Below are 24,502 nucleotides of genomic sequence, written 5' to 3'. Positions count from 1 at the left end.
TATATATAAAATCCAAATTTATTACACAGTTTCAAATACAGAGAGAAAACATCAACAGTCTGGCAGTTGTAATTTTACACGCAAACACTGCAGCAGGACATTCGAACACAATAGTCTTGAAAGACGCATCATAAGAACACATTTACTTTGTTGTCTGAATAAAATATTAATTTACTACCTTTTTACATTTCAAGCAAAATTGCCATCCACTAAAATACACACCTTAAAACTGCAAGTTACCTTCACAAAGATGTAAAATCATAATGACTCAAAATGCACTGGTACCGTTCTTTATTACGAGTGATAAATAGTTTAAGACACACTAGCCCTGTATCTTAGTGTCTGTTATCTGGTATTACTATTGGGATTTATATATCTTCTTCAAGTTAAAACTCACCTTGTGTCCAATTGTTTTCACAACTGCAGAGCACAGAGAACTTTTTAAAAACATAACAAATCAGACCAAAGCTAAACACAAAACAAAGCATATTTATATCAGTGTTCCTCAGGTAAGAAAAGTTTCATTAAGTATCGGCATGGCCTCTTTTCTGTTATTCCACCAATTTATTGGTGTCCTCTAACTGTAGATCACGAATGCCAGTTTGTACAGTTCATATACTTGACAATATGTTTGGATTGTTCCATGATATTGCAGCTACTTTACAATATTCTATACAAGATAGCCATCCCATTCTTCACAATGTGCGTTCGCATATCAATACTTTTCAAGCAACCTTGTATGGAACTATGAGGTATATGTCAACCATTGAATTGTAAACATTCATCAGTTTGGCTGAATTTAAAATGTTTTTCAGTAGAAATTCACAATTACAAGGCACGAGAAGATGGCAGACCACAGTCCTCATAGCTATTACAACTAGTTGTGCTATCCATTTGTAACACAGACAAAAACAAAACACAAAAAAAAAACACAATTTAATTAAAAACAAAAAATTAAGTTACCACATATTTTCTCATTTAATAAATTACACCCCAATAATAACATCCTTTAATTATCCATCTCCAGTTAATCTTACAGTTCCTGCTGAAACATGCAGTCACAAAAGTCCTGCTTACACACTAATGGTGCTGAAACACTGTATCGGAGCCACAAATAAAGTTACAGACTCTCAAACGAGTATAACACATTAACACTGCAACTGTATGTGATTTCTACAGTACTTTCAGGAAGAGTATCTGTCAGGGATTATTAAGCTTGTCCATTTTGGGGTTAACAAAGGAGAAATTGTTGAACATAGTTTGGTCCACGCTGTTGATGAGGGTTCTGTCGGCACAGGAGAGTCTTGGTTTCTCGTTCAGGAATTCCTTATCGAAATTGCTGCAGTCATTTGGAGATTTCTGAAAAGCAAGAATAACAAAACAAAACAAAAAACGTTCAGGGATAAGTGCATTAAACATTCACCAGGTTTAATGAACCAGACGATGACAAGTGTGACCAAAGGACTATTATTTAAATGTAACATCTGTATGGGATTTACCGATGTAATGAACAAATCATTTTGAATCTTGCTCCTGCACCATTCTATTACTCTTTATTAACCTGTCAGCTAACTTTAACCAGACATGATAGCTCTTGCCAAAACAGTAACTTATATATTGAATATTATTAAGTCATTCAACACACGTCCTTATTCAAAGCAACTTCTATGGTTTTATAAACTCATGAAAATAAGGCAGTACACATTGCGCTCTAAGCATAACATCAATATGACAAAAAAATCTAATAAAAAAATCCACACATCACAGTGAATGGCTGTAAGGTGTAAGAGATGATCAGAATTGTCTTCAGGTCTAAATTAAACCAAGCTGGTGAGATGCTCTAATGTAAACTAAAGGCCTGAAGTATATATACAGTCTATTCCACCACTGGGGGGCAGGAGAGTAGAAAGCCTGGGGCTGGTATTAAATGAAAACTTGACTCACCTGCAAAGTGAATCACAAACTGTTCCCAGTTGTGTCTCTTTTATTGGCAGATGCCTCTTTTATATAAGAGGTAGAGGGATATTTGAAAATGTTGCTCTGTGATTGGCTGGTTTCACATATTCATATTAATATACTTTAAGTTGTTATACTGATACAGTGCCCTGGACTTGGAAGAGCATTGAAACAACAAGCAGGGGACCAGGCCGGGGTACTGGGTTTGTCTCTTGTTTGGGGCTGTTAAGATCATTCGTTCCCATTTGTGTCAGAGATAGTGGCTCGAATCTGAAGTCCAGCCGCACACGCCACATATAAGGAACCCCAGGGTTAATTTACAATACAAGCTCGGCTGCACTCCACAACACTGGAGTATTTATTAGAACGCAATTATATCCCACAGGGAAAACAATCCTCAGTTCTCCTTCCGCAAATAAAGCAAATAAAAAATAAAAAAAGGGAGAAATCTTCACAGGCTCATAAATTTTACCATTCAGGAGGTATAGTGGGGAGTTCATTCTGATGACCTTCCAATCAATAAGCGGATCCCCCCTATTGGGACATCAGCCCTTCACAGGAGGGACAGTAAATGGAAAGCATACAGCTTTGATTCCTCTATTCTTTCAGTAGAAAAGAGCCTCGCCGGTCCTGCTGGGCTGGCAATGACCTTATATTACTAAATGTCGCAGACGGCTTTTGAAATACCAGGAGATTTTGTATCCGTATCTCTCTACCTTTATTTTTTCACAACAGAAAACAAACCAACCAGAAATAATTACAGACTTCTCTGCATCAAACTCCCTTCATTAAACATGTAGTTGTGCTTCTCTTTGCATCACGATTTACGCTGTCCTGCAAAGTGATATACTACACTGTATTTTCAGTGCAGATTGATTATCTTTCATTACAGTCCAGAAATAGGTTAGCAACACAAGCGGTTGAAAATAAAACAACAACCAGCAAACAGCAACTGTGAAATATCTTTGCACAAACAAGTATCTGTCTTATAGATCAAAATAATGGTAATAACTTCTTTGTATTTAGGATGACTGACATTTTAGAAACCTGAGCATGATTAAGACATTTGATGTGGTTTTGTTCAGGTTCAGTCTTGGAGTGCCTTAAAGAAGTTGAAATGATTCCCATTCTGTTGATATTCTTTCTTTTGATCTTTCTGATGAAGACACTGCACAGTTGGCAGTTTGTTCTTAAGAATATTTAGCCTCTTTTTAAAGCTTGCAGATGATTGTACGTTAGCTCCGGGGCCTCTGGAGCACATTCAATTACAAATGCTGATAAAACCCACGGAGTCCAGAAGATGTGAGTTTAACATCTCCTGCTCTTAGTGGGCTGTATCAGCATTTCTTCCAAAGCTTAAAAAACTAGCATAGAGTGGTAGTATTGGAAACTAGGTTAATAATACTTTAAATGACAGATAACAAATTCATTTTTGTTTGACTAAGCCTCTTTATGCTCTGTCAAATTGTATATGTTGTGCTTCAATGCAAACAACATTTGCTTGTTCTGTGAACGTTCTCTAAATGTCTGTGGTTACTGAAGCAGCAGAAATAGGACAGAGCTATCAAAAAGTAAAGTAATTCCTGATAAGAGCCAAAGCAAACAGTCTAAATGCATCATAAATAGAAATGGAAAGTTGTTATGTAACAAAGAAAAATATGTATAATGGTTTGTTTAGTTCGAATAAGGCTAACCTTCAATTAGTGTAAAAACAAATCAACGCAAAGGTGAAATGTGTCGACTACTGCTCTGTTTGGATATCGGATGATATGAGTCCTTACCACTCGGGGTTTGAAGGGCGGCTCGATCTCCCTGTTCTCCAGGGCTGTCCAGTTGATGTCCCTGAAGAAAGCATGCTGGCGAATGTTTCCTTTCACTCCCAACCTGCGCTCGGGTTCTCTCACAAACAGCTGTGAACACACGGACCCAAGAGTCAGCGAGCTCAGTTGGAAGGAAGACAAGCAAGCAGCAAAGGTTGGGACTCACTTATAAAATACTGCCAAAGTGAAAGTCGCTGATGGATGAACACATTCCATTGTTCATATACAGTATACAACATAGTTATTGTACCCGTATTTTGAAACTCAAAACAAAACAAAACAACAAAATATTTGTGCAAAATGTTTTGGGAAAATAGGTAAATTCACAAGAATGACAATCAAGCAAGATATTATGGTCATTCATCGGCTGCAAAGGTTACAGTTTTTACTTCAAAGGAAAGGAATGCAACCCCCCAGTTCCTAGCATAAAGTGTGCACCGACTTTGGGCTGAGAGTATAGAGACATTTTAAAGAAGGAATAGGTCAAATTAAATCTAGGGAATTACCCGCAATAGAAGGACAGCTAAATTAATACTGTGGTCTGTTAAAACGTACTTTAGAGCCAGATGTTGATAGTGTCATCTTGTTTTTTTCTTTAAAGTAACACAAACACATGCCAAAAATTAAAATTGCAAATTCACAAAATGTCTAATTAATCCAATTCAAATTAGATCTGGTATCATGAGGCTCAATTAAATGTAAAGCATTTTCTGTTCACCCTGCAGTGATGGGCTACTCTAGTCTTAGGGGACTGAATGAACAAGCGATCTCTCACTGCCTCCTTTTGTGTATCTGGGACAAAAACGAATGAACTGCAGAAGTAAAGGAATTGGCATCAATCCACAGACCCATTTATAGCCCAAGAGGGATTACAAGGCCATTTCCAACAGAAAAAACAGTTCTCAACAACATGAAAGGGAATTTTTCAACATAGGTGGTATAATGCCACATCTACAGGATTATTTATCAGGATTTAGATCAATCTTTGAAGACAACAAATGAAAAGATCAACCTTTTAAAAGTTACACACTCCATAGATTTTCTATTTATAGATTTCCATATCAGTAAATTCTTCTGACCCTTGGGGAGTAATCTGTGTGAAATGCTTACATGAGACTAAATGCAATGAAAACACTGAACATATTTGTTTAGTTTGAACTGAGAACACATAAAAAAATGAACAAAAAAACAATTCCTTTAGATTTTAAGATCTCATTAAACCAGTCAAAGATGAAAACTAAATAAAGGAGACTTCTGACAGAACTAAAAATAACCCTGATGACTAATTTTCTGTATTTTAATTGTCTTGAAAACACTTGCGATGCATTTTTTTTTTAATGAATTTGCAGCGCTTACCTTGACAAGAATCTCCCTGGCATCTTTTGGCAGCCATCTTGGGTAGAAGGGGTCATCTGTGCGGATTGACTGGAAAAGCTCTTCCTCATCGTTGCCATGGAAAGGAGACTGACCAATCACCATCTCATACAGCAGGACTCCAAAAGACCACCAGTCTACCGAGTTCCCATACTTCTGACCGAGCAAAATCTACAAGGTAACGTCGCACAGTGTTACACACGCAATTAAGTCTGATATCGGAGCTTGCATTTTAAAATTGAGCTGAGTTCACCCACCTCGGGGGCAATGTAGTCAGGTGTCCCGCAGAAGGTACAGGTCCTCGCCTCCTCAAACATGTTCTCCTTGCACATTCCAAAGTCCGCTATCTTAATATGTCCATCCTTGTCAAGCAGTACGTTGTCCAGCTTCAAGTCCCTTGAGGTGAGGTGTCGGGAAAAATAAAATACGATGAAAATATATGACGGAATGCTAGGCGAGTTCTTTGTACTATGAAATGATTAAACAGGTGGGTGGGATGTGTGGTGTTATATTTTACCTGTAGACGATGCCTTTAGCATGAAGGAACTGGAGACCACAAATGATTTCAGCAGCATAGAACCTGAACGCAGACAAAATGAACACAGGGTGATGTTTCTTAATGTCTCCAAATTAAGTGTTTTCTTTATTTAAACCATATATTTCTCCACAGTCCCAAAACAGATTGTGTGGTTTAAACAGACTTGTGACCAGCACTGCTACACATCTTAAAATAGCCTTTAAGTATATAAATTACATTCACACCACCAACAGATTGGAGTATTATTAGACACAGTTAACCCAAGGTTCTGGTAAGCAAACTTCTTGTTTCTAAAAATATTGAATACTACAGATTGTTGGCTTAGTATGAGTCACATGACTATTCTCCTTTATGATTTTCCGTGACCATTTTTCACTTTAAAGTATGACAGGATGAATCTGAATAGTAACTACCGAGGAACAGAACAATGTAAGTGGGCACAACATCAATATGAACTGTTCTCCACTACCTCTCTGTACAGTATGTAACTTCACACCTGCTACAGCTCTGATATGAAAAAAATACTGTTACAGAAGAAAAGACAAGGAAAATCCCTTACGTGGCCCTGGGCATTTCAAATTTTTGGCAGTTCTGTATATGGAACATGAGATCCCCACCATTTAAGTACTCCATGACAAAGAAGAGGTTTTCCTGTCAAAGGAAAGATGCATTAACTTCTCGCAGTGTATTACACCACTGTGGAGCCCAAGAAATCAAGGCACAATCTAAACTTCACAACCCCTAGTGAAGGGGTTTGCACAAAACCAAAGCAAACCAAACAAAACATGAGGTCAAAATTTACAAAGAATCCATGTTTCTAAAACTAGCAAGCCAGACATCAACATAAGAGATTGAATATTGCTTGTGTCACAACATTTATCTGCAAGCTCTTAAGCAGTAATTTCAACAGGCCACTGACCTTGGTCTGGAAAGTACAGTAGAGGTGGGTAAGAAATGGATGCTCCCAGGCGAGAGAGAGGACCCTTCTCTCTACCATGGTGCACTCTACATCGTCGTCCATCAGCACCACATCTTTCTTCAGAGCTTTCACTGCAAAGAATTGATTTTTTGACTTAAGTTCTGCAAGAAACACCTGCAATATTAAACAAGAAGCTGTTAGACTAGAGGCTGAGGGAAACAGAAGTTAATGGCTCCTAGATTGTATACAGTGACTTGATCCCCCGTCCCTGCCCAACCCAGCCATTAGTAACCCAATATGAGGTACATACATTCAAAATAATGACAACATTATGTATACACTCCAAATTAATTAAATTAAACCTACTCAAATCTACTTCTTTCATTTCATCAAGCATTGTTTGGGATGCTGATTTAATTGCGAATTTTGTAATAGCATTTCATATCAATACATATTTATAACCTTTCAATAATCAGTGTGTGTAGACAATTTTAACTATTGTAGTCTTTGCATACCGTATGCTTCCCTTAGCAAGTGCAATGAAGATCTATATCAATATTCTTTTATGTAATTAGACAAATTGGACATATTAAGTACAATATACTCATAAGGAATTAGCTTCTCATGCAGCTTTTGTATCTCACAATCAATCCAGCTACAAGGCTGTCACATTGTTATTACTTAATATTCACCTTTCCAAAGCTGCCTTTCCCCAGCATTTTGTGCAGTATGAAATCATCGATGATGAATTTGTGCAGTTCTTTTCTTGGCACTGCATATGTGGGTTCAGTCACTTCTTGGGCCGGGCGCTCTTCTTTGGGACACTCCCAGGAGATCCCTTGGAAATCTTAAACCGGGAAGACACACAACACCAAAACTGCAGGGTGACTGAAGCATTTCACTAACAATACTGCACACTTAACTAACATTAACATTGCATCACATTAAATCAATTCATTAAGTGGCATAAAAGGCCAAGTTTAAACAAATAGTTTTTGAGGCCACATTTTAAACAGAACAAAGAATTTAAAGGGCTAGACCAAGTGAAAACTTAATCCCTTCCGCATATTGCAAAGTACTAATCTGTACCCTATTGTGGTTTCATTTATTGCTAGAAGTTAAATTAGGAATTGTAATTGAGAACTTTGTGTTTCAAAGTTTTGATTTGGTTTAGGCTTAAGTCCTGATCTACTCATTATATTTTAAAATGTATTAAAATAATAATAATAAGTTAATATGGCAGATAAACATTAGTATTACCTTTCCGCGAGGATGCAGGTGCTGGGATGGACTGCATACCTGATGGCTCTCGAATTACACCAGGCTGACTGATGTCAACTGGCCCCTCTCTGCCAATTATATCGCTGTCACGGAGGCTTCGGGCCTTGTGGACAGAAAGCAATAAATAAAGTTACATCTACGTTCAAAGTTCTACTGAATATTTACCAAAGTCTTTATGTAGGCTCTTTCTCTCTATAGATAAACACACACATGCTCACACATCTATAAGGTGTAGTTGAAAGTACCTGCACACTTCATCTGAATAAATGTTGTTCTGTGATTCACTACATTTACACAATATTTTCTCATTTTTATTTGCAGAACAATGATTAATTTGACCACCTCTGTTGTAATTCAGTTGAATCCACTAGAAATGTTTTAAATTTTGGATCAGTTTGCAGTAAACTGATATATAATTGATAAAAATAATAAATGCGTAAACTCAAATTAATCACTGAATAACACTGTTGCAAATGAAGGATGCAAATAGTTTTCTCTTTAGATGTATAAACATATATGTGACCTGTTCATTCTTAAAAAGACAAGACATTTGAAAAGAAGTGAAAATAAAATAAAGACAATGACATGATTGTAACTGATTGCAGCAAATAAAATGTCTTTTTTTAGTAAGAAAGCATCCTGTAAATCACAAATAAAATAAAAATAATCTGATATAAGAATATAGTCACATGGTTATACAGGTGCACAGCTGAGTGGGTTGGAAATTATCTGGCTGTGCAGACTGGGGTTAACTGTTATTAATAATATATATGTATATATGAGTGCTATAATACTCGTATAAATGGTTGAATTATTGTTTAGCCAGTATTGTACTTTAGTTATATGTCAATATTACAAAGTGTACAATAGGTACACTGTTTGCCTACTGTTTTAAGACCCTGATCTTTTCCCTATGCGTTTCTCCACCTCTAATGACTAAATTTTAAAGAGCTCTTAACTAAATATGTCTGCAAGTGCTTCAAGGGGTTGCAGAATAAATCTTTACTGAGCAATTACAAATCTAAAAGATTTTCTTAATATGCTAGATTTCAAGGGCAGTGGGCATTAACTCACTGGGAACTCGCCAGGAGACAGAAAACTCTGAATTCTCAAACATGCATTTAATTGGTTCTAATCTCTGCAACATATGAAACGATGCATGAGTATCCCTCCCTGCAGCAAGACTATAATTTCACTACAGCTAATAATGTCTCCACTGCTGTAATACAAATATATTTAAATCAACTACATATAGAAGCAAAAGTCATCCTTTCATGGTTCATATTTAAAGAGCTGAAAATATTTCTTGAGTGTTGAATACTAATCTACCGAAAGTATGTTTTGACATAAAGCTCCTCACTGACCTAAGGGAGAAGGTGTATTAATGGGTGTTTCGACCATTCAAAAATGTCTCTACTGAGGCAGAAATTTATTTAAGAGCACTTCAGTCTTATCCCTGCCATCTGCCTGGTTATAGCTAACTTCACCAAAATACCAGCTAAGTCCAAGTCTTTGCGGACTGATGATTGAAGGGTGACCTAAACACACTGGATTGCAGCTCTCCAGCACCAGGGTTGCAGAGCTAGTTTGATAATACTTGCTGAGTTACGTAAACAAACATAAAATATATCATTACATCACTGCAGTTTGTTTCTATAGCCATAAGGGGGATTTGATATGCCTTTGGTTTAATGTCATTGCTAGCAGATTCTTCTTATGGTAAATTACAGCATTCAATACAGCTACAAATGTATGGCATCTCACAATAAAAGGATAGTAAAAAACTAACCTGTTGTGCACTTTCAATCATAGCCAGAGCTTCAGCCATCAGCTTCTGATTGACTCCACACAGGTTGGCCACTTTCTTCTGACATTTGTGATGAACGTTCATGCCACACTCTGCAATGCATGAAGAGCCAGACAGGGCACAAGGGCTAAGAGATTGGTCAGCACGTGCGCACAGTTAGACAATGGAGAACTGGAGCGTGCCAGATCTCAGAGATGGTGCGAAACAGAAAGCTCACCTTCACACTTCAGTCCCTGTCGGGCCAGCCCCCACAGAAGTGTCCCGCAGTGCTCACAAAATGTCGGGCTCTTGTAGTTGTAAACTTTAAATCTGTGAGGCATGTCTATTTTAAACCTCTCCTTGTGGATCTGAAAAGGAGCGGAACAGATAAAAAACACTGTAAGACTGCTGAGCTTAAGGGTTTCAAATGGTTTCAAATCGCTTGACCTGCACAATAGCGTCCAAGCTTCACCTACCGAGCTGTCACAAGGTCTCTGGGAAAATTAGTGTCTTCTCCACACTCTTATATAAGGAGAAATACAATTAAAAATAAATGACTTCATTCATCAGACCTGCATCTTATGTGTGGGGCTAAATAAATGCTATGGAAATTTACAATTTTGTCATTTCCAGGTGACATATTTTACTGTCCTGACTTAAAATTAGTTGCTAAAGCGGAGCTTCTATCTTAAGTCAGCTACTGGGTAAAAAAATACTAAATATCAAATAACAGAAATAAAATGTTTCATAATCCATGCTTGCTCAATTCTGTTGATTCTCAATATTGCAAATGTAAATAAATGTCATTTTGATGCTGAGTACATTCCACTAAAAGCTGAGAGAGTGTATGTCTTACTTTAAGTGCTTAGGGGATGGAATAAGTCAGTGATCTCCAGACCAGTTTTTTTGAGAGCCATAATCCATCAAGTTTTATAGGTCTCTTCAAATCAATGGCTAATGATTGCATTCATCTTGACTAATTAAGCCAATAATTGGTTCAGCTGTATAATAGAGAACTAGGTTGCAATGAATGCCTGAAGATCTTGCAGCCATCCTGGATAGCTATCCTTTTTCTGTGTCCTAGCGACAGTGTTTTAAGTGTCCCTCAACCTTCTCTCAGAAGACACTCTTATGCCTTGGGTCCTCTTATTGTTGTACCCTGGCAAACCTAAATCCAGCCTGGGTGAAATATATATCCCACTGGAAAGTAATGACATTTAATTTTAAACACAACGGTGCACATTTTGACAAACTAGATGAAAAGTATATATGTCCCAGCAGGCGATAAAACAAAAATATGAAAATATGAAACCTTTAAGATCTCTCCACAGCAGTACAATATTGTTTTTCCTTTTTCTACATTTAAACAAACCATGATAAAAATAATACTACACTACTACTACTACTACTACTACTACTACTACTACTAATAATAATAATAATAAAATAATAATTACATAAAAAATATTACTCATGTTTTTTCCCATGCCTCTCACTAGATTTGCACCTTCAATCATTTACCATTACTGGTTACAGTTTATGAAGTGTAAACATAGCCATAATTCCAGTGCAATTAATCACCCTTTCCAGTTGATTTGATAATTAATGTGTATGAAGCAAGCATATATTCATTACAATCACGGGTGTTCCTTAATTCATCATTAATTATCATGGATAGTTACTAATTATAATATTTTATCCACATGACGTAATAAAATGTATAAAGAAATGACAAGACAATGGATAGTGCTCTAATTAATATTTTTCACAGGAATATTTACAGCAGTGTATAATATATCTGTCTGGTTCATACCATTGTTTCTTTGCTGTTGACTGCAGATCCAGTGCATTTGGCTATCACCTTGTCAATGCATTTTTTATGAATAGCAGCATTGCACTCTAAATAAAAAAGAGGGGGGGGTGAAAAAAGGAAAAGTTACGAAACGGTGGGCCTTGTCTGACAACAACATTAACAATGCATGTGACAGGTTTCCAGAGTACTCACGCCTGCACTGATATCCTTGTTTATTCAGACCCCTGAAAAACATAACATAAGAATTTCTCAGGATTTTTTTTTTTTTTTACAGCTTGGCTACCAAGTAAAATTAAATAAGTAAATAAAAAAAATATAGGAGATATATACAGTTGAAGTTGAAACTATCCACACCTTTCATTTGAAACAATGTTATTCAATGATTCATTCAGTTAAATACATATTCTTCATTCAACTATATGTATTTATCAGTTACATACTTTCCAGAGTTCAGCCTAGAGAAATCAGTAAAGATTCCAGTTGACTGCATTGAGTTGAAAGCAGTGGTGTAAAACCATTTGAACAGCCACTCCATGGACAAAGTAGCAGTCCGAAACAGATGATACTGTACGTGGTATCATATATATATACACATTTAATGCTAAATAACACTGCGTACCACACAAACTCGTGACAGACGGAGCAGAAGGTTGGCTGGGGGAAGAAGGTTGCAGTGAACTCGTGACATTTGACATGGTGAACCTTGGCTTGCTTGATGGCTCCCCTGCGCTGATGGAGAGCGAAGAACCCCTCTCTCTCACTCTCACTCTGTTCTGTAGCGTCTAAGAAACAACCCAGCAAAGGGACAAAATGATCAGCATGACTTTACAAAGACAAAGGTAAAGGGTGCAAAGGCCGATTTATGTCCATGAATCACTCCATGTATGACTTTAGAGTGTGCAGAAAGTGGATACATTACACAGTTCATATGAGCTCTTTGAAATGGGGTTCATTAGATGATTCATTTCAGATTTTAGAAATGACTTTGCTTACATTACTTAGAAATTTGTATCTTATTATGCTCCTTTCTATAAATCACACTGAAAGTTAAACCAGCTCATAATGTGCTTAAAAAACATGAGGACACATAAACAGTGGGAAGACTTCAGGACTATAACTAAAAATAGAGCTACGTTTAATTTTCTTGAAAACTACAGAACTGTACTAAGTTGTGGCTTCATTTTAGTAAGATGACACTTTCTTCTAATGTTACCGCTATGATGAACAGGTTTGTAATTTGCTATTAGCGGGTGGGTCAAAGTTTTAATCCGGCCCATTGTTATTATTATAATATTAATCAGACACTTTTATCCAAAGTGACCTACATGGTTTAACAATCACTCACATACAATATCCTACACAGACGAAACATCACAAGGGTGACTACATCACTTAAACATTTATCGATAGAGTGAATATAATTAATATCAGAATGGTTTACAGGGGTAATCTTAAACAGATGTGTCCTAAGGGGGTGTTGAAAGGAATGACAGGGCAGTACTAATGCTCACATGCAGCTCTTTCTGCTACTTGGGGGCTGTGCAATAATCACAAATGGATTCTCCCATGCAGTGATACATTAACTTCATTACATCTCAATGCAAACCAAAGAGCGTATTCAAATTCTTCTGTCATATTGGAAAATTCACCATCCTGTAAAAATGAGCAACATTTCGCAAACTCAAACATGCATCACCCCTTGGATTTTTTTATTTTTTATCCAGCTGTTTCACATTCCACATTATAATTCTTCCATTTTGCTAGTTCTTCTCTGGAAGTGACATTTCCATGGTTTAAGTGGAATAGCAAAGGCAAACATTTGGCAACCTGCCCTCGAGGAAGACTGGAAATTACTTACTGAAGCCATTTATTAAACCCACTGCTGACAGCTGCAAGGGCTGTGTTTTTCACTGAAGACATGCTTTGAATAATGTTAGTGCATTCTGTCTGTTGTTCTTAGCAAGTAGGACATAGAAATCCCAGCATACAGTATTAATAGGCTAACTATTGTACCTTTCCTCAGATTTATGAGTGGTTTGACATTACGGAAATAATGATAGGCTTTTTGAAAAACAAACCTGTAATAAATAATTGGTCTTATATATCATACATTAGTAAATATCTTACATAGACTATATCAAGGTGTCCTTAATACTGTACAGTCTGGTCAGGTTCATAAAAATGGAAAAGAATCTATTAAGGCATATGAACTTCTCTTTGCAGTAGAAAATTTAATTACAGAACCTACTATGTGCATTACTGACCTACATAGCAGAGTACATGTCAAATTTCAACCTGTCATACACAGTAGTCTGTTTCAGTCCATATATTCTTCCCTTTAAAAGAAAACATCAATAGAAATATACATGAGTTGTCATGGTTTTGCTAGAAATTGTACCTAACTTACCACTCTTCTCTAGAAAATACCTGGCTTCCATCAGCAATCGTCCTTGAGGTGTTAATTCAATCTGGATTGAAACATCAGAGGGAGAGATGTCATTTGTTTGTTCCTGATTTATGCTATTTCCCTGTAAAACCAGTCAGACTGCATCTTGGTCCTACACAACCACAATTGCTAAAACACAATAAACAACATTTCAGATTTAGATCAGATACGTCAATAATGGATTGAATTAAGGAATTAAAAGCACAGGTACAATAAAAACAAAAACAAAATCATTGTTGAACTAATATTAATGTGGCAATCCAAAAATAAAAAAACACAAACAAAAAACACTATACAAAATTGTCTAACAGGCTACCGTAAATAAACAACATAATCTGTATCACTCTGGTTTGATACATTTTGGAGTTTATCCGAGTAATCTTCAAATAATTCTGTTCAGTTTCGCAAAGCGTAAAACATCTCTTCAGTTCAACTTCATCTCGATAGCTCAACATTTTCACCTTGCCGACTGTATGCCAAACCCCCTCCCAAACTTACCCAGATTTCCAGTTTGCCGTTCTCTTTCTTGCACCTAGTGGCCAAGGAATCCAATTGAACCGTTGCCTCCGACTTCAGCTCCAGAGTTTTGTCCTTCACGATGATGTGCATCACTCGCCCTTTGTTTATGTGGGCATCGAAAGTGGTGTTCCAGGGAGGATACATGGTCGGCTTCTTCTGCTTATAGACCGGTCCTTTCTCTGTACAAAATAATTCAAACACAATGACAAGTGTCAGTGATGTTTTAAAGTAAGAGCAGAAAAAACTAAAACACTAAGTAAACTTGGAAATCAATAATCACATCTAGAAAATGTTCAATACGGTAATCCCCAAAATGCCAGGAAAGAAGCTAGAGCCATCATACACAGTGACTATAACCTACTGGTCTTTAGTGATTCCCCAGTTCTAGGCCTCTTTCACATTATTTATAATATTTGTATTTTACTATAAGCAAATCTAAATCCTCTTATGTGTTTGGCTTTTTTTTTTTTTAAGGATAATGGTTCCATCATGTGTAAATGGAATAATATCATCAGCTGGAAAATAGACAACCTTAAAATATCATCGCCATCTAAAAACAACAGAATAATAAAAAAACAACTGCCTTTTTTAGGCGGGGGGGGGGGTCCTCCAGGTTTTGTAGGTCTCTCATCACCCCCACCTGTTTGCCACCAGGAAACAATACTTAATTGGTCCTAATTTAGCAAATCAACTGCTTGATAGGTCACTCTCATCCTCTGGACTAGTTTAAAACTACTTAAAAAGAAAAGTTTTTCAAAAAACATTTTAAACACACTCAGTTGCATAATGACAATCTCGAAACTGTTACAGGTGAATTAACATTTTTTTCATGTGATTTCTATGTATTATTTCACCCACACTTATGTTTCTGCATGTGCTATAATCTGCTATCTGAACTGTTTATCATGCATCTCAATTTCTTTCATATAATATTTTTGTCGTCACCTTGGGGTGCAAATAAAAAGTCAGGAACCTGCTGCATCTCATGAGACATGGAAAACAAGGCAAGCCCAATTTTGACTGTTAGGTCACTGCTGAGTCAGGAGAAAACAGTTCACACTAGAACAAAACTTAGCTTCTCAAAATCACAGGTTCAACCACAATGTTCGTCACTGCATCGATTTAACAGGCTTGGGTTTCGTTAAAACAATTTCTTGCTTACTGGTACCACAAAGCTACATATCCTTAAATCGTATGACGACACATTTCGAAAATAGTCATAGAATTATAAAAGCATTTACTGGCTACTGATCTGAGACAGATGTGCAACCATTGTGATGGAAATGAACCCTGAAGGACAATGCCAGTGTTCAAATCAGGTCCTACTATAGGCCTCCAAAATGATATGGCATTTAATAGATAGATATAACACAGACCCACTGATAACTTCAATTTACGAGTGATGAAATAATGCCTTGACCAGCTGCTGGCAGCTATAGTTTGTGGTGGGAATCTATTTCAAAGAAGGCTAACAGTCAGTGACCCTATGAAAAGCAAATACTACAAGCTAATATTGCATAAAATACTAATACGGATAATACATATATTCCCCAGGAGCCAGAGATGGGCTGCAGAAATACATCCAGCTACTCAGCTTTGCACAGATTCGTGCACAAGCCATATCAAAAACAGTCACTCTTACACTGTGTATGTGTAAGCGAGTTTACAGGGTCCATTACGGTACAGCAAAGTAATGTGAGTGTTGGTTACCCTTTAACCTTAGTGTCATTACCTTATATGAAGGAGATGTCAAAGCTGTGGGCTTGAGTGATGCTACTCAGAAACTTAAGGCTGTATCTCTGTATCTGTCACTTGGAAAATATTCTCAAAGTTCGAGTGTGTAAGCTAGCCTTACTGTTAGGGAGTAAATGAGAAGACGTGGTGTTCCCTATGGGTTTGGAGAGAGCTTAATGGGTGAAGCCTGGGATACTCAAATTAGATTTTCACAGTAAATATTCAATGAGTATTCAGGCGGCATTGTGCATAATCTAGGTTCAGTTCTGACATATTTAATTCATGTCGGAGTTCACAGGCCAAATGTAGAGATATTAACAACTCTGAAAGCTATATTATTTGTGATTTGTTTTACTATCCTGATGGGTAATTACTTCTATCAGGGATATTACTTTTGCTAGGAGCAGTATTAATCTATGTTGTTTTCAAAGTGTATAAAGATATTGGCGATCATGTTTCCTTTTAGTCCTCTTGAATGATCAGGCAAATGGATCTATTCTGAGCTATTGGCTAGTGTAACAAGCACAGCTGTCAGACTTGGCATGTCAGAAGCTACAGCTGAAAGAGGGAACTATTATGAAATATCATCCACTTCTCAAAGTCACACGAATCACAAAGCAGATTATAATTGGGGAAACAAGTATTTTGTTTGCAAATGGGTTTTTCATATGTCAGATGCTCTGCTGAGAAATGGAGATGGAGGAGTTTTTCCACGTACTCTTGTGGTCTCTACCCCTTTGATATTATTGGCAATGTGGGTGTCACTATTTAACATATCAAATCACATATAATATACCATACCATAACATATAATACTTATCAATATATAAGTTAATATAAGGAGAAAGGAACTTTGGCCAAACAAATTATTTTTTTCAGCTTAAGGCCATTGCAAACAAACATAGCCAAAAGGTCTAATGAGCAGAATTTTCTATTTTTTAAATTAATAGTAGGATTTTGTTTATTTATTTTTTTAAACATTTTTTTTTATCTCAAGCTTAATCTCAACTTAATCATCAAGAAATGTCAGTAGCTTTATCATTCTTAATCACTAAAAGTTGAACTTATGAGAACAGTATAGTAATTAAAGCACACATTATCATCATACTATTATCTATAGGAAATAGAACAGTTCGTATTAAAATGACTTTAGGATTGTTTTTTTTTTTTATTTTAATGTGTAAAAAATAATCCAATAAAGTAAAAAAAAACAGGAACATCAAGTTCATAAATTGATTAAGTGTGCACAAAGGCTCCAACAGCCAGATGGCTTACCTGTCTCCACTGCTTCTTTCATATAGACCGCACAGTATGGGTTCAGCACCTCGTCTTGGTAAGGTGACACAGGGTCCGGTTCAAAGTTGGAGAAACCGATGCGCAGAAAAGGAGACATTGTTGCACCCTAGGGCCAAAGCCACCTGCACACAAGCCAAGAGACACTGTGAGCTTGAGCTAACCAAAGATCCTTCAATTATTATAATTCACATACGAGAAACCAGCCAATCACATGCAACATTCCCATATCTCTGATCTTGTGTATCAATTATGTAAAAAGAATTATCAGCATTTAAAAATTGTTCAGTTACCTACAGCGTTTCGGTACTCTTAATGTTAGTGGTGCAAGTTTCACAGGATGTACACTTGTTTTTAATAGTTTCGTTACATTTAAACAGCATGAAAACACGACACAGATCACCTACTCTAAGTCAGTTACAGCGTACCCTGGACTAAAACATTTTTAGATGGAGAGAAAAGGGGTTGATTGTTGAATTTAATGAAAATAAACATTTATTTTAACGGTAAAGATATTTGTGTGTCTAATCCTTAAATCAGTGATTTATAATAGGTTAATAGATTGTGTGAAGGGTGTCTCTTATTATATAATTTTGCTCAGCTTCGCTTCATGGTCCTCTTGCCCAAACTGCACAAGATGAGATCTCTCATACAATAAGAGACACCCCTAACATGACTTATTAACTTATATAATAACCTTCTTATCTTGAAGTCACTGTTGCCACTCGGAAAACAATACTCACCAGATCCAACAGTGACAGTTGATTCCTTTCTGGAGGAGCAGATGATGTGAGGGGAGGGACGGGGACAGGGGAAGGGGGGGTTGGTATCTGAGTGAAAAGTAAGAGTTCTCCTGGGTAACACTTGTCTGTCTGTCTCCTAGACCATCAGCTTGTCTCTGTAGAGTCTACAGTCACCAGTCCCACGGGCGGATGAGTCCACCCCTGTTCAAGAGCATTCAAACACAAGCAGTTTAGAAATAAAAGCCCTCCACTTCTTCTTTCTCAATGTTTTTCTTCGTGCATACACAAAGGGCAAAGAGGTTGTAAAACTAGACTGCAAGGCAGTAGTTAAACATGACCCGGTACATAATTAATGGCCTATTTATAGATGAGTAACACAACACTTCTTTACAGGAAAGCATGCAGTTTACAGTCCTGGAATGAACTGCAAGATACAACTGATTCCAGTCCTCCAGATCCTCTGCTCCCCATTGAGTACCTCTCCAAAACTGACTGCTTTCTCTGACTACTATTGCCTAATCCCAATAACCCTTGACCTCTGCACAAACTTAAGACTAAGCCCAACTGCCTGTTCTGTAGTGAAATACAGCTTTTACTGTTTACTCCAGCTTGTGCCCGTTAACGGTTCACTACTGCTAAGTTCCACCCAAGGTGTATATTTCGCCTCCAATGTCTGAATCAATGTACAGTGGGAAAGTACAGCGGGGTGAGTATGTTTAATGTACTTCTTTGTACGTTGGCCACATTTCAAAGCAAAGAGGCTTTTGTTTTCTTCTGAAGTCAATAAAGATTAATACATTTGGGGTCATTCCATTATGAAATGGATGCAGTAGTTGTAGTTGTAGTTGCCTATCAGTTTGTGTTTTGGGCATGTACATACTCTTTGGCACAGAAGCTGCCCTGCACATCTGTAATGCTTGTGCTATTCGCCTAAATGCTAATGTGTGTGTCCACTGCAAAGTATAACCAAAAACCTGGGGGTAATGTGGAAAGCTGAGCGAGGTCTGATAAGCCTTATAGGTGCACATCTTAAGTTGGATAAGTGTAGTACGATACTGAAACAATTATAGACCAAACCTTTGAAGAGTTAATATAGCAGTGACTTGTTTTGTGTCAGGGCTGCTTTTAAATACTTTAGCTTTTGACTGATTACGTCATCTTCAAAAAAGAGGCAGCAAATCAGGTGACAAATGTCTGTGACAGACAGCAACAGTTTCAACTAGCACAACAAAAAGAGAAACAAACTTTATATCAGTCTGTGTCTCTATTAGCTTCAAAAAGCTGGTGGTCCTCTCCAATCATAAAATTCCCCATAAGAATGATCTAACTATCATTGTATTTAGTCATCAGAGAAAACAACCCAAAAATAAATATGCAAAATAAACAAAGAAACCAAAACATCCTGCAGGGTAGAGACATAAGAGAACTGAAGTGTAAACAAAAGAACCTATGAAAGTACTATACACATATTGCAACTGACATTGAACTCTTTCTTACATTCACTTTCCACTTGGTTCGGAACTCAAAGACAAGCATCCTGTCACAATTTGTTTTGCTGAAACTAAAATATCGTAGAAATTACTTTCATGAGCACAGAATGGATTACAGCACAAGGTTCAGATGTAGAAGCCATGCATATTATTCTTACATTGTTTTGGCTGCACATTCCAGGAAATTGTTGAATCGTTTCAATCCCTGCTGTGGTGCACAAGGCACTCTGAAGCTGTCTTGAAAGTGAGAAAGGGATGGATGCGATGCGGCCCTTAAAGGCAAACCACTGGAGGGAATCGCTCTCGCTTTATTTTGAAGAATGTGGGTGATATTAGCGCATTGCATCCCAAACTGTTCTCTGCGGACGAGACTTAAAATACATGTAAAGCCAGCAAAGGCTGAATCTAGCACTTCAGCCTGCAAGCTGAAGGCCATTGGGCATCAATGAAGCCATCGCCAAGTCAAACCCATATTCATATTTTCCATTGTACAAAAGTCCCTTATCAATGCTATATTGATGCCACCCCCTCTCACTGTCTCATATTTTCTACTCAAGACATTAAACTGATCAGGAAATTACTAATTGTTTTTTATTATTAATTTTAACTGCAAAACATACTTTATGTAAGAAAATAAAAATTACAAAGAACAACAGTATACTGGAAACCTGAAGAAAAAAACATAGACATTGCTTGGCAGATGTTTTTAAAGACACTGACATTTTTCTGGACAAACATTACTAGTTGGGTTGATTTAGTTTGCTAATTTATTGGATTGTATTTACGTTATTTCACAATAAAACCATTAAATAAAACACTTGCCGACAAAAAAGCCACTTTGTAATGATATGGTGATAAATTGTTCGTTAACCCAGCACTTCCTGTAGTTTTTAAACGACACCATACCAACCACATTTCCTGTACTTTTGTTTACTTTTGAAAAATCACACAGGTGTCGTCTCTCCTTAGACAGACAGCAGCCTTAATCTGCTTCAAAAGCTCACACAATCCCATCTACACAAACACAAAAAGATAAATCAGAAAGGTTTCATCATAGTTTTTTAAACCAGATCTGCTTCAAAAAACCTTTCCCCCTAGTTTAACACTCGAGCCCACTGAAATATGTAAGACTTATCCTATGAGACTTACATGTCACAGGATGCTGTACATAACACGGTACATAAAATACAGAACTCAACTCAACAAAACCTGCATTACAATGCATAGCTCGTGGTTAAACCAACATCTACCCATCCCATATGAAAAAGGAGGAAGAATTAGGAATTAGGAAGAAGGCAGTCCTTTAAGTTAAGCCTTTCGCCCTTCAATATGCTTTGTCATCCCTTCAAAGAGAATACTAAGGGCCACACAGCCCCCAAGGTGGACTCGCTCACATCAAGCACATCAAACGCTACATTTGATCTCCACAGGCATTATGAAAGGGGCTCAGAGAAGGTCAGCCCTTCTCAAACTCAACACACTGATCTTCATGTTTAGAAGCTTGACTGTGTGAAGAGGTTCAAGTGCAATTCAATTCTGTCTACATTAAGGGCTTTATCTTCACATCACAAACGCAAGGCCTATCAGCTGAGTATTCATTCTTTGTTATTGCATTGCATTTGGTTAGGACACCTCAATGAGGCACACCTCAAACTATGTTAAAACAAGATTAACAAAGCTGAAAACATGCCTCCAATGGCAAGTGCAGTTTTCCTCCTTCCTTTATCTTTTTTAGTCTCTTTTTCCTCGCCTCCTACAGGTCTCTAGTAGCACGATTCTTAAGAGTATTTTCTTATCAATCAGAATACAAATGACACCAGCTGATGTGGACACAGGTTCCTTAGCTGATGAAAATAGTTTGCAGAGGCTAAAGGTGTTACTGAAACAAGTGTGTGTTGTTTTTTTTTTTTTAACATTACCTAAACAGGGTATTATTTTACATTTCCTGTTTAAAAGTATTTTATTTGCTATGGACAGAATCTTTATTTAACCGTTCTCACAAGAAAATAAAATCCTTTAGGAAATCCTTTGTTGATCTGAGCACTCCCAATGGGATTTTTAATATGGTCCTTTAAGATATTTGCAGGAATTCCAAATATGTTTCTCTCAGTTATAATTGTTTTAATTGTGCATGAATCATGGGAGATTGTTTTTGTGTCAGAATGCTTACATGACACATCTGTTATAGAAGGCTAGTGAACACACCTCATGCGCCGTTGTGTCCTGTAGCTATTTTAATGCGTTCGCACAAACTTTGCAATTATATGAAATCTGAATCTTTAAGACCTACACATTGCATGGTTCTATATATATACACACACATGCATTTTGCTAGATTTCTATCACAACACATTTAACTGCTAATCAGAAATATGCATGGCACACAAATCTTTCTATTTACTGACACCTATAGTCAGGAAGAGTGGGATTTTAGCAGGGACAGCCAACCCACTGAACTAGTACACAACAGGGATCAACCCCCAGACCTCTTCTCGCCTTCTCCCATATTGGTATGTGTCACTGCGTCTCATATCCAATTTTATACAGACAAGCTGAAATCAAGTTTAAAGCCATCCAGGCAGAACTGTTGCCTATCAAACAACAAACTTAAAGTGAAGTTTAAAGGCGTAAGACTGTGTCAACAAAAGACGCAAAAAAAACAACAACTTCCAATTACCTGGTAGTCTATTGGATTTGAGTAGCTGGTAGCCTCGGTAATGGCAGATCTTTCCAATGTTTAATTGTACTCACCTTCGCAACCATTCAAAGTAAAATGGGGGGAGGAAAGCTTGCTGTAGCATTTGATACTAATCCGGCATCCCCACTGCACTGCTAAAGGTTACATACAAATTCAGCAGGGCAACCCCCACCCCCATCATGACAGGCAACCATAAACCAATGTTGTAGCTCTTAATGCTAGCAATCAGCACCCATCTGAACTTTTTTTAATTGAATATCAGTTCAATGTTTTTTAACTCCTGCTGAAGTGCAGTGAAACACTTCATTGCACCAACACTTCAAGTATGCATGCTAACGACCCCAATGCCACGGAGTGCTCCCCTGTTCAGATAGAGAAACTACTCAGAGGCTGAAGACTTTGCATGGCGCACATGCATGATACCGTTAGAGACATAGGAAGTACAGGGCAGAGGGCATTCTTGCTGACATTTCAGTATTAACAGATACACTGGACTTTAACGGACACAATTATAAGAAAGGGACCTTAAAATGTATTTTCGAAAAAATGTGTTACCTAGCAACATGTGCTTCTTATTACAGCAAGAATATCAGGAATCAGGACAGAGAGAGACTCAATTACACGATTAAATAAAGCACCTCCCTACCCCTGTACAGGCATGATTGAAGACAATATAGCCTGCCCTGCAGTACTTTTCACCAATAACATATCATCTAATAGTAAGACATAAAAAAGTGTGTTATACACATCATACCTACCTTCAGTGTAGGTTGCACAAAAACAAATATATGCATTGAAAGCTAACATTAGTAAGCTGCCTTTAAAACTCTGGTTTGGAAAAGCATTCCGGTTCATGCTTTGACATGTCAGCACTAGCTGTGGACCTGTGTGTATTTCAAAAACATCCTCCCAAAGTTGTGCGTTTAAATCATTTAAGTTAGCTAATTGACCCTTTAAAGCAAATAAACACAATCTTAATTGTGTAACGACTACTTTCACAAAGAGGTATTTCCTAACATGAAAACATTTGGAAACAGTATTGCATGGGGAGGGGGGTTCTGTTGAAGTTATCAATGCAAAATTATATGGTATTATATGGTATCTGTTGTTACTATTAAAAGTGTCAATGTAGCAAAAACTTTCCACAAACTAACACATCAAGCAAAGCAAATGCTTACCTTCAATTGATCCTCCGCGTTACCAAATAATGGAGCAACATTATTACAGCGTCAAAAGCAAAGCGTCTCCGTTGGCGATTTCTTGTGTGACTTGTGGGTCCTGATGAAGGGCGACCAGCGTCAGAGTGAAAGGCTGTGCGCTGCTGCGCCTGACTCCGCCTCTCCTCATCATTAACAACTAAAAGTTAGTCTAATACATGAACATAACTCGAAATAAGGCTGAATGTGTTTCCGTGAAGGAGCATGAGTAGTGCGCAACTGTTATTTTTATTGCATTGTATTATTTTATGATTGTGACAAGGCCTCTAATTACGTCCAAGAAATATGGTAGCTTTGGGATGTCTTGTGAATGTGTGTAGTTATATATATCCTCCTCATCATCATCATTCTGTAGATGTTTCCACATGATTCAGTCTACAACGTCTCTTTTCCACGCCTGCAGTGTTGCAATGTTTACGATTTCATTTTCCCATCTTTGATATGGTCATCCTCTAGGTCTTTTTTCATCTCTTGGGAGCCATTCAATGACTTCCCTTGTCCATCTTTGATGTTCTTCTTGCAATGTGTCATTTGTTTTACATTTTCTCTGTTTCAATGATGTCGCATATTTTGGTTTGTTCTCGGAGCCATTCATTTCTTTTTTTTTCTTTTTTGGTTCTGGTTATGCCAAGCATATTTATCTCCATGCTCCTTTGTGTCGTCCGCAGTTTCTGTAACATTTTTGCGTTGAGTGACCCAGTGTCTTTCCCTTCAGTGTTACTTTTTAACAATGTTATATCAAATGGGATTTTAGTTCTTAGGTTAAGATACCATTGTCAAATAAGTCATTTAAATGATGTCTTACTAAATGTAGCAACATTGTTTGCAGCCTTTTTGACAAATTTGCCTTGATAAATCCAAATATGCAAGTGTAT

The 24,502-nt window shown here is 37.2% G+C and overlaps 1 protein-coding gene across 1 annotated transcript; it reads right to left on the bottom strand.

Annotated features, from left to right (window-relative positions):
• On the bottom strand, nucleotides 1-23,690 carry prkcq (protein kinase C, theta). The gene is made up of 19 exons (XM_066705098.1): nucleotides 23,589-23,690; nucleotides 18,223-18,423; nucleotides 17,462-17,604; nucleotides 14,432-14,631; nucleotides 13,895-13,955; nucleotides 12,107-12,269; nucleotides 11,680-11,711; nucleotides 11,488-11,573; nucleotides 9,913-10,042; nucleotides 9,678-9,787; nucleotides 7,868-7,991; nucleotides 7,300-7,454; nucleotides 6,608-6,781; nucleotides 6,248-6,339; nucleotides 5,668-5,730; nucleotides 5,408-5,546; nucleotides 5,133-5,321; nucleotides 3,738-3,866; nucleotides 1-1,359 (listed from the first exon to the last, which is right to left on the bottom strand). Exons 3-19 carry the CDS (start codon nucleotides 17,577-17,579, stop codon nucleotides 1,201-1,203), a joined length of 2,124 nt encoding a protein of 707 aa, XP_066561195.1. The 5' UTR covers nucleotides 17,580-17,604; nucleotides 18,223-18,423; nucleotides 23,589-23,690; the 3' UTR covers nucleotides 1-1,200.
• Nucleotides 23,691-24,502: the final 812 nt, after the last annotated feature.

The sequence above is a fragment of the Amia ocellicauda genome, chromosome 5 (genome assembly GCF_036373705.1).
Source record: "Amia ocellicauda isolate fAmiCal2 chromosome 5, fAmiCal2.hap1, whole genome shotgun sequence".
NCBI classification, from domain to species: domain Eukaryota; kingdom Metazoa; phylum Chordata; class Actinopteri; order Amiiformes; family Amiidae; genus Amia; species Amia ocellicauda.
This window is presented reverse-complemented; position numbering and strand designations above follow the sequence as displayed.

Excerpts from the sequence above, each read along its gene's own strand:
- prkcq (XM_066705098.1), bottom strand. The coding sequence starts at position 17,579 with ATGTCTCCTTTTCTGCGCATCGGTTTCTCCAACTTTGAACCGGACCCT. Across the intron at positions 11,712-12,106 it reads GTCTGTCACGAGTTTGTGTG|GGGTCTGAATAAACAAGGAT; the intron begins GTACGCAGTGTT and ends TATGTTTTTCAG. Across the intron at positions 7,992-9,677 it reads TGATTGAAAGTGCACAACAG|GCCCGAAGCCTCCGTGACAG; the intron begins GTTAGTTTTTTA and ends TCTGTCCACAAG.